Source organism: Hemiscyllium ocellatum, chromosome 18, assembly GCF_020745735.1.
Source record: "Hemiscyllium ocellatum isolate sHemOce1 chromosome 18, sHemOce1.pat.X.cur, whole genome shotgun sequence".
NCBI classification, from domain to species: domain Eukaryota; kingdom Metazoa; phylum Chordata; class Chondrichthyes; order Orectolobiformes; family Hemiscylliidae; genus Hemiscyllium; species Hemiscyllium ocellatum.
The window spans coordinates 74,493,266-74,510,433 of NC_083418.1; the positions used below are offsets into that span (position 1 = coordinate 74,493,266).

The 17,168-nt window shown below is 40.1% G+C and overlaps 1 protein-coding gene across 1 annotated transcript in view; it reads right to left on the reverse strand.

Annotated features, from left to right (window-relative positions):
* Positions 1–17,168, reverse strand: part of LOC132824271 (growth arrest-specific protein 2) — a 171,849-nt gene that overhangs the window by 132,144 nt on the left and 22,537 nt on the right. Inside the window, exon 3 of the mRNA XM_060838608.1 lies at positions 10,505–10,626. Coding sequence (XP_060694591.1) covers positions 10,505–10,626 — 122 coding nt within the window. The remainder of the gene's footprint in view (positions 1–10,504; positions 10,627–17,168) is intronic.

Consider the following 17,168-nt stretch of genomic DNA (forward strand, 5'->3'; position numbering starts at 1 on the left):
GTGCCCATTTTGCACATACCAGTAGTTCTTACGTACTGTATTGATGACAATTTTGTCAAGTAAATCTTTGGAAGAACTATCTTCAACTCTACACACCGTTGTGCCACATGGTAACATGGATAATTTTCAGTTGCCATCCTGATATTGCAGTAAATTGAATCAATTATTGTTGAAATTTGGCTAGCACCCAGACAATGAAGCTAAAACGTCACTCCCAGTAATTCCAGTATTCCTGCCTTCCCAAATTCAGGGAATTCAGGAATAAGCTAAAAACCAGGTTGATTATTATTTAACCAGGAAATATCCAATGCTATGAGGAATTATTGTCTGCTCCATCCTCACTATTCTATTTTTGAGCTGAAATATGGTCAACATAATTGGTTATTGGTCAACATGGTTGCTAATAAAGCTTTTCTCTCAGATTAATGACATTATTCATAACTACACTACTATTGGGAACCTGGGTTTGAATCTTGCCATGGTAGATGGTGGAATTTGAAATCAATGAAATTTTGAAAATAAGAATCCAATGATGGCTATGAAACTATTGCTGATTGTTGGAAAAACCCATCCATTTCACTCATGTCCTTCAGGGAAGGAAACTGCCAAACTTACCTGTGCTGGCTTACGTGTGACTCCAGAGCCACAGGAACGTGGTTGCCTCTTAACTGCCCTCTGGGCAATTAGGGATGGGCAATAAATGCTGATCTAGTCAGAGATGCTCTTGTCTTATGAATGAATTTAAAAAATCACTTATCTATGTCAGTTGTAACAATCTATGTCAAATGCAACACAGGAGAATAAGCATGTTATTTAAAGATTGCTAGATGATCTTTCCTTGTGTTCGAGTAAAATGAGAAAAGCTATTCGAAGCTTAATATTTATGTTAATTATTTTAAAAATCTAACCTTACTAGCAGTTAAGATTGAACTTGTTTATTAATATGCAATTTTAAGTATGTTTTATAGCAGAAAAGAGAGGACTGACACTTATCCTATGCCACCCAAACAGCATTTCCACCCAACAGCAAAGATGCATATTGATCAATATAATTGGGCTCACTAGTAAGTTTAAGTATTAACATTCCAATGTGCCGGAAATATCACACGCCAGGAAAACCAACATACAAATTACATCAGTATCCAACTTCGCACAAATATGTACCTCTTCTGGGAAAAGGCAAATCAATGCTATTATGTTTTCAATTGTCGAGAGATCAGAGTTGAATTTCACTACCCCAGGTAAGGAAACGACATCTCCAGATGGTAAATGCAAATTGAGAAAGTGATGTTTTCACCATATGGAGATTGTTGCCTGACTTGGGAGAGGCGAATTAAAAGAAGACTGAATGAGCTGGCGGAACACTGGCTACAAAGTTCGTTGGTAGATTATCAACACATGGTGCAATGAAATAGCACTGTGAAGTAATAAGTCAATGCTTTAAGCATCGCCACAAAGTGCTAGAGCCTAGATTTTGATCTTTCATTCGTCACTTAGCATGCTTCTAACTTCTACCATGTCACTGGGGAGAAAGACAAATCAGAGACAGGGGTATCCCTGTAAAATGAAAGGAAAGTAAGAGGAAGAATCAACTGCTTTGGCACATTTCATTGGAGCTAACTGAGGAGATGCAGAATTTTAAAATGGTCACAACGCAGAAGGAGAAAGTGAGGACTGCAGATGCTGGAGATCAGAGCTGAAAATGTGTTGCTGGAAAAGCGCAGCAGGTCAGGCAGCATCCAAGGAGCAGGAGAGTGGACGTTTCGGGCATTCCTGAAGAAGGGCTCATGCCCGAAACGTCGACTCTCCTGCTCCTTAGATGCTGCCTGACCTGCTGCGTTTTTCCAGCAACACATTTTCAGCACAAGGCAGAAGGAGGTCATTTGGTCCATCATGCCCAATGCCTGCATCTATTGAAATCTCAAAATATACCACTAGTCATCCTCCCTGTTTGAAAATGAGAAAGCAAATATAATATGGCTATCCTTTGTCTAGAGCTCCTCCAAGATGGCTATTTTAAAAAAAGCTAAAAATCATTTTCTTAAAATAAATGATGCAATACGTTTGAGTTCTTAATCTGATTTATTTTACATTTACAAACCTATTGACTGTGTTTTTCTGAATTAGTCCCAACATAATATTCTTACTAATTAACCTTCATAAATTAATACTCTTCATTACTTACTACTCTTTCTGCTGGCTTTTGTTCATTGTTTCCCTCTCCACATTCCTCTTTGTTTCCTTCTGCATTCCCACTGCTTGCTGCCCTCTTTAGATCCACTTTTTGCTGTCCCTCTCTTGAGTCCTCACTTGGAAGAGCCAGGATGAATAAGGCAGGAGAAAGGAAGTACTAAGAGGGTAAGAGAAGAACTTGGGGAGCGGGAGGGAGTGAGGGGTTTGTGAGATAGAAGTGGTGAGTTATGTGGTGTGAAGGAGTCAGGAGACGGAAGTGGGAAGTGGTAGGGAGGTGGAGGGGTGGATGGCAGTGAACATTTCGACAGATGAAAGCAGGGATCAGGAAGCAATGATGGGATCAGAAACGGGAAGCAACTGAAAATGGGATTATTGAAAGAGACAGGAACAAAACAGGCAGTTGGGATGGAGTGATGAGGATTGGGAAAGGTCAATGGCATCAGAGGGCCATGAAGTGAAGGGGTAGAGAAAAAGAACAGAGATGATGTAAAAAGCAAGAGGGAACGGGAGGGCGATGAAGGGGTGGGTAACAGCAAGTAAAGGAGAAAGCGAAGCAACAAGTGAGATCCAGTGGGGGCTGAGGGAGGGATGTGGCCAGGGAAGTAAGGGGCTGAGGAGGAAGCTGAGCAACAGTGCATTTAATAAAACTTGCTGAATGTGCTTTATTCCAAAACAGTTCTTGATATATACAAAATCACATCACAAAGCAAAAGTGGAGACAAGTTATTCTGTTATTTACAAATGACAGTAAAATTAAGACATGCTATTAGAAGGCTCTTTAGAAGAGAGACACCTGTGAATGAGATGGATTATTACATTAAATCAAAATGTAAATTAAGTTTTTTCTTTTCCACTGAATAATGAATTAATCTCCTTTTCACTGCATTTGTCTCTTAATGCTATGATGCAAGTTCACAGGCAACAGGACATTTGCCAGAATTTTAAAATGGCAAATGTCAGAATCAATACTGCTCTTCATAACCATTGCAAGCATTGAAAAATGGATCCTTTTAGTAATGTTAGGAAGGAGTAATTTGGTTGGGAGTAATTAAGTAATTTCTGTGTGTTATTACAGCTGGCATTTTTTTTTCAATCTGGCCAGGTAGAAATTAAAGAAGACAAGCAGTAGATTTTTGCATTATATCTTAGTATTGGAACAACTAAAAACAACTGCTAAGTTTGTCTTACTAAGAATATTTTATTAGTAGTTTATTATTTTTTAAATTCATATGTTCATTCAGATGGTAAAGGTATTAGCTAGAAATAAAACGCAGTATTGTGAAAATGTGAGGACAGGTACATAGACTTAAAGTGTTCTGTATAGGTACTTTGTGTCAGTCTTCATGATGGAAGATACCAGCAGCATCTCAGAACTTCAAGAGAATCGTAGGGCAGAGGTACGTGCAGTGGGCATTACTAAAGAAAAGTTGCAGGGGAAGCTAAAAGGCAGGAGATGCATAAATCAACCAGACTGACTGGACTACAGCCAGGTTTCTGAAGGAGATAGCTGAGGAGATTGTGGAGGCATTGGTGGCAACCTCTTAGGAATCACTGGAATTAGGAAGGTCCCAGAGGACTGCGAAACAGCTAGAGTATCACCCTGATTATGAAGAGACGGAGGCAGAAGAAGGAAAATTATAGGCCAGTTAGCCTGAATTAGGTTGTTGGTAAAATTGCAGTGTCTATTATTAAGGATGAGATTGCTGAGCACTTGGGAGTACAAGGTAAAATAGAATTGTGTCAGCATGGCTTCGTCAAAGAGAGGACATGCCTGACAAAGCTGTTAGAATTCTTTGAGAAAGTAACAAGCAAGTTAAACAAAAGAGAGCCAGTAGGCATAATTTATTTGGATTTCCAGAAGGCCTTTGACAAGGTGCTGCACTGGAGGATGTTAAATAGGATGAGAGATTTGGTGTTGGGGGTTGGGTTTAGGCATAGATAGGGGATTGGCTGACTGGAATAAGATGAGAGTGTAGATAAAAGGGTCTTTTTCAGGATGGCTGCCAGTAATTAGTGGAGTTCTGCTGGGGTGATTGTTGGGACCATAACTATTCACATTATACATTAACAATCTGCATGGAAGAACTGAGGACATTGTTGCTAAGTTAACTGATGAAACAAAGACAGGTGGAGGGACAGGTAGCGTTGCGGAGGTGGGGAGGCTACATAAGGATTCCAACATGTTAAAAGAGTGTGCAAAGAAGTGGCAGATGGAATACAATGTAAGAAAGTGTGAGGTCATGAACTCTGGTAGGAAGAATCGATTCATAGATTATTTTCTAAAAGGGGAAAGGCTTTTAGTCTAACTTTCAGAAGCTGCTTGGATCTTGAAACTGGATGTTGAAGCCGTTATTCTTCTCTCTGTTACAGCTAAGAGCTTGGGTTATTTTACTGCTATTAGAATAGCATGAGAGTACTGAATTTACCTTTGCTAAGCATGTGTTTATGGGATGTTATCTTGGAACAGTTGCTGTTTAGTAGGTAAATAATCTATTTTTCTGGTAAGCTTTCCAATAGAGTTAAGTTATTTCAATTCTCCTTTCTTTAACTATAGTATAAGAATAAAGTGTGCATTGTTTCAAGCCTGGCAGTTTGACCAATTGAATTGCATCCAGAACACAACACCTCACACTTTACTTTAAAAATAAGAAAAGGTTGAGGTCTAGACTATCTTTTTAATATATTTTGAAGGGGTTTAGACTGGATCATAACAAGGGGACTGGGACATTTACAAAATTGATCTTGGTTTGTCATGTGAAGAGCAGTTGAGGACATTGGGTCTGTACTCAACAGAGCACGGAAGGATGTGGGGGTGGGAGGTAACATTGAAACTTACAGAATTTGGAGAGATCTGGATAGAGTGGACATGGAAAGGATGTTTCCATTAGTAGGAGAGATTAGGACCCAAAGGTACAGTCTCAGAGTGAAGGGATAATCCTTTAGATGAGGAGAATTTTCTTCAGCCAGGGGATGGTGAATCTGTGGAATTCAATGCCATTGAACACTGAAGAGGCCAAGTCATTGATTGTATTTAAGACTGAGATAGATACGTTCTTGATCAATGAATACAAGGAGAAGGCAAAAGAATGGGGTTGAAAAACCAAACAGTCATGATTGAATGGTGGAGCAGATTTGATGGACCGAATAGCTTAATTCTGCTCCTATACCTTACGCTCTTCTGGTCTAATATTGAATTTGATTAAAATTGATTTTGATACTTCTTTGGGCTAAAAAAGCAGCCAGTGCAGCAATTGCAATGTGCGATTATTTCAGACGCAGTGAAGGTTAAGCAGAGAACACAAAATTTGCATTGCCTGGTTATTATCGTGTCAGCATGATGCAGCCTAGAAGGAAACATACTACTAAAGCTGCACGATCAGTGTGGTCATGGTTTGCACGAGGACCAGCACATCTGCATTTGGCAATGCTAGCTGTGTCTCTTACATGTGAGATTCATTCAGGCTACAGCAGTTCATGGACTTATTTAAGAAAGTCTTTCAGTGAAGGAAATGTAGTATTGTATGATGAGAAAGGGCTAATGATTAACTTTGCCATAATGTAGCCTTTGGGTAACAGTGGCTACAATATGGATTTTCAGTGGACTTTTGGTAAGGTCCCACTATCCAAAATTAGAGCACGTGGGATTGGGGTTAACATATTACAATGGACTGAGAATTGACTAAATGACAGAGAACAGGCAGTAGGAATAAACTGGTCATTCTCACATTTCCAGGCTGTTACCAGTGGAGTGTTTAATAGACTGATATCTAAATATTGAATTAGGCAATAAAAGATCATTAGAGATTTGCAAGGGGTTTATGTTAATCTATAGCTCAGCACAAACATCAGTTTTCATTGTTTTCCATCCTGGATCCTTTTCCCTTTCCAGAGGCCATGATCCCACTGAGGAAGAACCCTGTTCCTTTTTTTTTGTTTTAACGAACCCACCACCAAATTTTCTAATCATTCAGTCAATCCTGAACAAACACTGCCAATTACGGGCAATGCAACAATAACAAAAGTCAAAAAGATGGGGAAATAAAGCAAATGACTAAATCAAAAAGGAGTTAGTGGAGGATATAATGGACCCCAGCATCCACAGTACCATCTCCTTCTGAACGTTTCAAGGATCCTAGCGGACAATGTTTAGGCCTGGCAATCAGGAATAATGATCCCTCCATGACCTGCTGCTTGGACCTGTCGATGATTACTTTAGACAGACCAAGGCCCAAAGGGAGATTCTCTGACCTGCTTGTCTGTCTCTGTACGAAAAAGTGCGCAAACATCAGGTACAAGGGGCTGAAGTATACTCAATAGAATAATGACAAATTCTCTAAGTGACTAAATGCCAATAAAATGACAATAAAGAAAGGAAAGGAGCAGGCCATTTAAACCTTGAGTCTGCCGAGCCATTCAATAGGATCATGGCTGGTCTGATATTCTTTATTGCCCAAAATAGACATGGTGCATGGACTCCACGGCACAATAAACTGTACAGGAGGCTGGCAGTTTGGGAACCATTTCAATCTACAAAAGGATGGAATTGCTGCATGTTGTGCTCTCCACTCCAAATCCTCAATAAGAACATAGCTCTCTTTTTGAAAAACCAATGACTGAATAAATAAATTTATTAATGATAAAAAAACAATTATTAACAAGCACCATCCACCAATAACAACACAAATGACAGAAATGTAGGGAAAGAGAGAGGGTTAAATCAAAACAAAATTGCAGGGGGGATATCAGAGATATCAGTTAGTGTTGGGCTGTTCAAAATCTATAAAAATTATTTTGATGATGTGGTGGCTAAATGTAATATTCTCAGATATTGCATAAGTACATAAGAATGTAAATTCTGAGGAGTTTGCAAGGGATTTGGACAGGTTCAGTGAATAAAAAGGAACAATGCAGATGAAATGTAATGCAAATCATTGGAAATGAGAAATATTGGTCTGACTTGCCTCACAATCACCAGTCTGCAAGACGAAGTTCAGAAAAGAAACAGGAGAAAGGAATGCCAATGATCTCAAGGCCAGGAAATATTTCCATCTCCCAGAAACATCTACCACATATATGGTTGGAGATAAGGCGCTAGAACTGGGCTCATCAGCCAAGCAAGAACCCACAGAACCTATGACCAATGAGAAGGAATTTCCTAGATGGATAGTCATACCAGTGAGTGTATAATGGCGATGACTTCAACATGGAGCTCTGACATGTCCAGTATGTTCAGTTCCAAATATTTGTTCTTTCACCACTTTTCCCTTGAGTAGAAAAGTAGTCTTCTACTGAGAACCCCCTTCCACCTCTCTTTGTGTACATTATGTCCTCTTTGCTCCCTAGTCTCCATTTCTATGCCTTTTCAGATACTGAGGGGAGACAGTTGTATTGAATTAGGATAAGAAAGGAAATTTTGTGGGATATGGATTTGAAATTTGTACTTGTAAAACGTCAGGAATTCCAAATCCAATTCGAAAGTGAAGACTATGTTAACGGTTGGTACTATTTATTCTGAATTCTCAAAAATAAGAATTTAAAGGGATTTTCAACTACAGTTCCCATTGGTAATGCCAGGTTTCTGGCACAGAAGCCTTCAAGCTCTTCAGAACTCATTGGAAAAGTCAAATATCATTCATTTAGAACAGACGGGTGGCACAGTGGCTCAGTGGTTAGCACTGCTGCCTCACAGTGCTAGGGACCCTGGCTCGATTCCAGCCTCGGGTGACTGTCTGTGTGAAGTTTGCACATTCTACCTGTGCCTGTGTGGGTTTCCTCCAGGTGCTCTGGTTTCCTCCCACAATCCAAAGAGGTGCAAGTTAGGTGAATTTGGTTATATTAAATTGCCCATGGTGTTCAGGGACATGTAGGTTAAGTGCATTAGTCAGGGGTAAATGTGGAATATTGGGTAGTGGAATGAAGCTGGATTGGTTACTCTTTGGAGGGTCACTGTGGACCTGTTGGGCTGAATGGTCTGTTTCCACACTGTAGGGATTCTAAAAAAAGACTATATGATCTTAAGAAATAGGAATTGGAGTAGCCTGTCTGCCTTTCCAGCCTTCTGTGCCATTCAACAGGATCATGGCCCATCCAACATTCTTCATGGCCATTTTCCCGCCCTTTCCCCATAACCCTTGATTCCTCAATTGATCAAGAATCTATAAATTAAATACACACAGGATTCTGGCTCCACAAGTCTGTGGCCCTTAACTCCATTTGTTGTTTCCTGACAATTAGTAATTCTTCATTTATGCCAATATACTATCTCCAATACCATGAGTTCTTACCACTTAACCTCGCCAAATGCCTTCCAGAAGTCAAAGTACAACAAATCTACTATTTCTCCTCTATTCACTCTGGTTGAGCTCTCCATGAAAAACAAATTGAACAAAGAGATGATGGAGTGAAGTTTCATAGTTTTTTGAAAGTGAAGTCTCAGGCAGATAGGATCATGTTTAGTATGTTTGCCTTTATTGGTCAGAGCATTGAATATAGGAGTTAGGAAGCCATGTTGTGGCTGAACAGGACATTGGATTCTGGTCTCCTTCCTATCGGAAAGATATTGTGAAACTTAAAAGGGTTCAGAAAAGATTTACAAGGATGTTGCCAGGGTTGGAGGATTTGAAGAGGTTGAATAAGCTAGGGCTCTTTTCCCTGGAGCATCGGAAGCTGAGGGGTGACCTTATAGAGGTTTATAAAATCAAGAGGGGCATGGATAGGATAAATAGACAAAGTCTTCTCCCTGGGGTGGGGGAGTCCAGAACTAGAGGTCATAGGTATAGAGTGAGAGGGGAAAGGTATAAAAGAAACCTAAGGGCAACTTTTTCATGCAGAGGATGATAAGTATGTGGAATAAGCTGCCAGAGGAAGTGGTGGAGGCTAATATAATTGCAACATTTAAAAGGCATCTGGATCAGTATATGAATACAAAGGGTTTGGAGGAATATGGACCACGTGCTGGCAGGTGGAACTAGATTAGGTTGAGATATCTCATCAGCGTGGACAAGGGGACTGTTTCCATGCTGTCCATCTCTATGACTCTAATAAATTAGTCAGACATGATTTCCCTTTCATGAAGCCAACCTGACTCTGCTTAATCAGATTATGCTTTTTAAAATGTTCTATTAGTTCCTTAATAATTGTTGCCAATACTTTGATATTAGGCTAATCATTATGCACTTTTTCCCTTCCTCTCTTTTTGAAATCAGGTGCTAGCTTTCCAATCCTCTGGTTCTTCTCCAGAATCCAATGATTTTTGGAAAATTACAACCAATTACAATCACTATCTCTGTAGCTACTTTCTTTTAATATCTAAGACACCAACAACCCTTCCGAACTCTTCCAACACTTAACACAGTATTTCCAATCACTCTATGGCAGCCAAAGAAAGGAGAAAGCTCTTCATTTGAAAGTTCTTTGGTGATCATTGAAATGACACTAATGTAACAAGGGGGCCTTCATGCAGCTGCAAGCATCTAAGTGAAGTTCAATATGGCAGTTCAAAAACCACATCTGTATTAGGATCTGAGTGAGTAATCTGTCCATTCCACATGCTCGTATTACATGCATGACATATCTGTGATGGCATGCTCACAAACATGCTGCTATGGAGGCTATCCTTGGAAATGGCTCAGCCACCATTTTACAATCTCCAGTCTTTCATTGTGCCCACAACTTTGTGTAGCCTTTCTATTGTAGCAGTTTTCTCTGGATAAAATATACATACATTATATGCAATTGATATAAGAATGCATTTAATGAGCTATTAATTGCCAGCTTAACGGCAATACGTTTTAAAGGCATGATTTGCAGTATCTAATTGTAGTGGAAAATCAGAAAGGAACTCCTGATCTGCGGAAATGAAAGGTGAAGTATCCCTCGGGAGCTCTGAAAACGTACTCTTAAAAATTGAGAATAACCAGTTACAAACTTTAACACAGTTTCTGACACATTGGTTTGGAATTCCTGGCATTTTATACATTTGAAGGTCTGATGTGTTATAGATCTCAAGCATATATTAAATTTTCTTTTTTTATTATTATTTACTGATTCAAGTTCTTCACAAACAATCTGCAAATGCTGAAATACAGCAATAGTAGTTTGGCTGTGAATTACCTATTTCAATGTCATATACCTGAAACAACATAGAAATCCAGATATAAACAATCACTTAACTTGATACACAATCCCAGCTTAACATTAATTATCTAAAGCACCAAAACAGCCTTTTGCTATGGGTCAAATTTAAACATTTTTTAAAAAGTCACCATCTTAATGTCTTCCAGTATTGATTGAACGATGGTAAATTTCTTACCTTGGCAGCTTTGTTTTCACTGCTGTTTTCTTTGAATTTCTCCTGTAATGCTTGTGCCAGCTGGCAGAGCAGTGCTCCATTATCCAGCTTTTCCATAAAACTTTCTGCAGTGATCTCTTTCCCTTAAAGAAAGAAAAGTAAAAATTAAAACTGATGATTGTTACTTTCCAGTAGTCTTGCAAACGGACAGGTGCATAAAAGACACAATGAGTTGCTTTTGTCAAGATAATTCTCACATACATCTCACATGATTCTGCCACAATCTTAGCATAGTCCATGTCATATAGCCATTGAACAATGAAGTCATATATCATGGAAACAGACCCTTCAGTCCAAACAGTCCATGCCTACCATAATCAATTAGGCCCCTATTAGATTCTGCTAGCATTGTTCCCTTTGTCGCTGGAATAATGACTATGTATTTGCTAAATCTTCTTTAAAATTTAAATATCATCAATTTATATATTTTTTATTTGCATAACTGGTTTTGTGGTACTTTAAAAAAATTTGCTCCAAGTTATGATGGTAATGAAACAAACTCTCAAAATTCTTACAGGAAATGTATCCTTCTAAAATGAAGAACAACATCTCATCTTCAGACGAAGCACTTTACAGCCTTCCAGGCTTAATATTGAGATCAACACCTTCAAATTGTGATTCCCCCTCCCCCACCCCTGATCTATAGTATAAATACTGTCCATCCACACTTCAGATCTGATAAAGAGTAATCAAAATTTGAAACATAAGTTTGCTCTCTCTCCATGGATGCTACCTGACCCGCTGTGATCTCCAGTATCTGTTGTTTTCAATTCAAATGACTATCAAACTTTCTGCTTTGCTGCAGAGCTTTCATCTTTCTGTGCGGGAGATTTTAATCTAATTTTGCAGCGGGATGAGGCACAGAGTTAATGTTATGTCGGGAACAATCAGATGTAAAAGGAATGCTATTAGGCAGAGAAGACATGGCAGGATAAGACACATGGGACATTTAGATAGGTAAATTCTTTCTATTTTAATGCAAGGAGGTTGACTGGCAAGGTGGATGAACTTACAACACTGACCAGCACATGAGAATATGATATTGTTGCATTCACTGAAACGTGGTTGAAGGAATGCTAGAATTGGCAGCTCAATACTCCAGGGTATGGAAGATTCAGGCATGATGATGGGATATAAGAGAAGTGAAGGCACTGCATTATTAATAAAGGAAACCATTATTGCAATATGAGGCAATATGGTCGAGAAGAGTTTTCAAATGAGGCCATCTGGGTAGAGTTTAGGAATAAAAAAGGGACAACTACATTAGTGGGATTAGACTACAGGCCTCCCAACAGTCAGTGAGAGATAGAGAAGCAGATATATAGTAAAACACAGAAATGTATGAAGACATAAGGTTATAGTAGTAGGCGATTTTAACTTTGCTAATATTAACTGGGATCACTTTAGTGTGAAACCAATTCAACTGGGCAATTTTTAAAATGCATTCAGAAGAGTGTTTTGTGCCAGTTTACAGACGGTCCTATGAGAGATGAGGCACTCCTAGACCTAATCCTGGAGAATGATAGTGGTCAAATGGTTAAAGTTTCAGTGGGTGAACATTTTGGGAAGAGTGACCATAACTCAGTAAGATTGGAAATCATTATGGAAATGGATAATAATGATGCAGATGCTACGTGATCTAAATTAGGGGAAGGACAATTTCAACATCGTTAAACAGGATCTGGTATAGACTGGGAACAGCCACTTGCTGGTAAATCTACATTTGGAAAGTGGGAATCTTTTAAAAGCAGTATAGTGAGAATTCAAGGCCAGCATCTTCTTCTAAGAATGAAGGGCAAGGGCAGCAACTCCAGGGAACACTAGATGTCAAGGAATTTAGAGAGTTTGATAAAGAAAAAGAAGGAAACATCTGTCAGGTACAGTGCATTAAAAACAGGGGGGATCCTTCAAGATTAAAAAGAGTGTAGGGGTTTGCCCAAAAAATAAATTAGGAGGGAAAACAGGGACCACAAAATAACTTTGGCAAATAAGATTAAGGAAAACTGTGAGGTATTTTATCAGTTATATTAAGAGGGAAAGATTACCAGGGAAAGATTGGGGGCCTGTTTAGAGACCAAAGGGGCAACCTGGCAAGGAGCCAGTGAAAACAAAAATAGCTATTATCATCTAGATTTAAAATGTTAACTTGCTTTCTCTCCACAATTGCTGGCTGACCCACTGTGATCTTCAGCATTTTTTGTTTTCATTACAGATTCCAGCATCTGCAGTAATTCGCTCCTACATGGAGCATGGCTGAGGTTGTAAATGACTACGTCTCATCTGTATTCACAGAGTTGGGATGGTGAGGTTCTAGAACATATTAAGATTAGTAAGGAGGAGATATTAGATGTTTTAGCAGGCATGAAGGTGCATAAATTCCCAGTGCCTGATCCCAGGCTGCTATGGGAGACAAAGGTAGGAGGTTGTTGGGGAACTGATGGAGTAGCTTAATACTTTGTTGGCCACAAGTGAAGTACCAGATGACTGGAGGATAGCTTATGTGGGTCTTTTGTCAATGAAGGGCAGCAGGAAAAGGCAAGGTAATTACAGACCAGTTAGTCTGACATCAGTGATAGGGAGATTATTGAAAAACATTTCTGAAAGACAGAATTAATCAACACTTGGAAAGGCAGGGTATAGTCAGCATGGAGTCGTTAGAGGGAGATCCTGTCTGACCAGTTTAACTGAGATTTTTGAAAATGTGACTGATTGTATTGATGAGGGTGGTGTTTGCTGTGGTTTAATGGATTTCAATAAGGCCTTTGACGAGGTCACATGGAAGGCTGGTCCAAAAGTTAAGATCCCATGGGATACATGGAAGTTGGCAAACTGATGCAATAAGTAGCTTATAACTAGAAGGCAAAGGGGTAATTTTCAGTGTTATCTTTGTGATTGAAAGCAATGTACCACAGTAATTAGTGCTGGAAGCCTTGTGGAAGACCCCAAACACCTCTCACTCAAACATTTCTCCCTCCTATCATCGCGCAGAAGATACCGGAGCATTCGTTCACTCATGACTATACTGTGCAACAGTTTCTTCCCCCAAGCCATCAGGCTTCTGAACACTGTCTGATCGGACTTTTTTCCATCTGAAATTATTTGCACGACTTCGAATTGCTGCTCGAATAATGTCTATTAATTATCATTCTTTTATTACACTGTAATCTGTGTGGTTTGCACTTCTTATGCATTTTATGCTGCCATTTGTATGACCATGTAGTGTGTGCTGTCCATGTAGCACCTTGGTCCTGGAGGAATGCTGTCTCATTTTTTACTGTATCAGTTGTATATGGGAGAAATTGGAGAGGGTGCAGAGAAGATTCACCAGGATGTTGCCTGGGATAGAATGTCTCAGTTATGAGGAGAGGCTGGATAGGCTGGAGCAAAGGAGGTTGTGAGGGATATCTGAATGAGGTATATAAAATTATTTGATGGGGTAGATTGTGAGAATCTTTCCCCAATGGCAGATGTGTCTCAGACCAGAAGGCACAGGTTTACTAAAAACCAAAAGAACTGCAGAAGCTGTAAATCAGAAACAAAAACACAAGTTGCTGGAAAGCTCAGCATGGCAGGCAGCATCTGTGAGGAGAAATCAAAGCTAACTTTTTGTGTCTGATGACCCTTTCTCAGAACTGATGCTAGCTAGGAAAATGTTGGTTTATATCCAGAAAATAGTTTTTTGGGGGGGGAGATTAGGGGTAACATGTAAATGATAGGTAGGCATAGAGCAGAAATAAAAAGAGAAGAACAGGTGGATAGAAATATGAATTGATAACAATTGGGCTGGAGGGTGAATAGAGTCATAGAAATGTACAACATGGAAACAGACCCTTTCGTTCAACTTGTCCATGCCGACCAGATGTCCCAAATGAATCTAATCCCATTTGCCAGCACTTGGCTCATATCCCTCTAAACCCTTCCTATTCATGTACCCGTCCAGATGCCTTTTAAATGTTGTAATTGTACCAGCCTCCACCACGTGCTCTGGCAGCTCTTTCCATATATGCACCACTCTCTGTGTGAAAGAAATGCCCCTTGTCCTAAATTCATGCCCTCTAGTTTTGGACTCCCCCAAACCAGGGAAAAGACTTTGTCTATTTATCCTATCCTTGCCCTTCACGATTTTATAAATTCCTATAATGTCACTCCTCAGCCTCCAACACTCCAGGAAAACAACCCTGGCCTATTCAGCCTCTTCCTATAGCTCAGACCTTCCAACTCTGGCAACAGCCTTGTAAATGTTTTCTATCCTTTCAAGTTTCACAACTTCCTTCCGATAGGAGGGAGATGAGAATTACATACAACAGTCCAAAACTGGCCTAACCAATGTCCTGTATAACCACAACATGACCTCCCAACTCCTGTACTCAATGCTCTGACCAATAAAGGAAAGTATACTAAATGCCTTTTCATGATCCTATCTACCTGAGACTGTACTTTCAAGAAACTATGATCCTGCACTCCAAGGTCTCTTTGTTCAGCAACACTCCCCAGGATCTTACCATTAAGTATGTAAGTCTTGCCCTGATTTGCCTTTCCAAAGTACAGCACCTCACATTTATCTAAATTAAACTCCACCTGCCATCTCTCTGCCCATTGGCTCATCTGATCAAGATCCTGTTGTACTCTGAGGTAACCTTCTTTGCTGTCCACTACACTTCCAATTTTGGTGTCATCTGCAAACTTACTAAATATACCTCCTATGTTCACATCCAAATAATTTATATAAATGACGAAAAGCAGTGTACCCAACACCGATCCTTGTGGCACACCACTGGACACAGGCCTCCAGTCTGAAAAGCAACCCTCCACCATTGCCCTCTGTCTTCCACCTTTGAGCCAGCCTGTATCCAAATTGCTAGTTCTCCCTTTATTCAATGTGATCTAATTTTGTTAGCCAGTCTACCATGAGGAACCTTGTTGAATGCCTTACCGAATATAGCTCGCTTCCACCGCTCTGCCCTCATCAATCTTCTTCCTTATTTTTTTAAAGTTTGTGAGATATGATTTCCCATGCACAAAGTCATGTTGAGTATCCTTAATCAGTCCTTGCTTTTCCAAATACATGTAAATCCTATGCCTCAGGATTGCTCCCAACAACTTGCCCATCTCCGATGTCAGGCTCCCCGGTCTATACATCTCTGGTTTTTCCTTACTACATTTCTTAAATAGTTCACCACATTAGCCAACCTTCAGTCTTCCGGCACCTCATCAATGGCTACTGATTATGCAAATATCTCAGTAAGGGGCCCAACAATAACTTCCCTAGCTTCCCACAGAGATCAGGGTACACCTGATCAGGTCACAGGGATTTATCCACTTTTATGTGCTTTAAGATGTCCAATAACTCCTCCTCCCTAATATGGACATGTTCAAGATATCAATATTTATTTCATCACATTTTCTATCTTCCATATCCTTCTCCACAGTGAACACTAATGCAAAATACTCATTTAGTATCTCCCCCATCTCCTGCAGTTCCAAGCACAGGCTGCCTTGCTGATCTTTAGGGCACCCTATTCTTTCCCTAGTTACCCTTAACCCTATTTGCTAAAGCCATCTCATGCCCCCTTTTTGCCCTCCTGACTTTCCTCTTAAGTATACTCCTACTGTCTTTATCCTCTTCTGGGGATTCAGTAGATCTCTGCTGTCTTTACCTGACATATGCTTCCTTCTTATTCTTCACCAAAACCTCAATTTCTCTAGTCAGCCAACATTCCTTACACCTATCAGCCTTGCCCTTGATATCCACCACAAATTCACCTGCACCTCCACACACATCAGTTACTGCATCCGCTGCACCCGATGTGGCCTCCTCTATATTGGAGGGACAGGCTGCCTACTTGCCAGACCAAAGCAACACGACGGCTGGAGGAAGAGCACCTCATCTTCCGCCTAGGAACCCTCCAACCACAAGGGATGAACTCAGATTTCTCCAGTTTCCTCATTTCCCCTTCCCCCACCTTTTCTCAGTCCCAATCTTCGAACTCAGCACCACCTTCCTAACCTGCAATCTTCTTCCTGACCTCTCCACCCCCACCCCCACTCCGGCCTATCACCCTCACCTTAACCTCCTTCCACCTATCACATTTCCAAAGCCCCTCCCCCAAGTCCCTCTTTCCTACCTTTTATCTTAGCCTGCTGAACACACTTTCCTCATTCCCAAAGAAGGGCTCATGCCCAAAACGTCGTTTCTCCTGCTCCTTGAATGCTGCCTGACCTGCTGCGCTTTTCCAGCAACACATTTTCAGCTCTTCACCCAATCAGGAACATACTGTCTCCGGATTCTTGTTATCTCATTTTTGAAGGCTTCCCATTTTCCAGCCAACCCTTTACCTGTGATAATCCACCACCAATCCTTTCTGTTGAATAATACTTCATTTCATTTTCTAATGATCTTCATGATTATGCAATACATGATCGCCCTTCACATTAATTTTCAATTTTTTGTTTCAGCTCATAACAATTTCCTTTCCATTCATTATCTCAGTGCAAAGGAGCATTCAATGCTTAATAAACTCAACAGGTCTGGCAGCATCTGTGAAGAAAACAGAGATCATGTTTCGAGTTTGGTGACCCTTCTTTAGAAGGTCCATAAACTCTACTTTCTCTATTATCTATATCG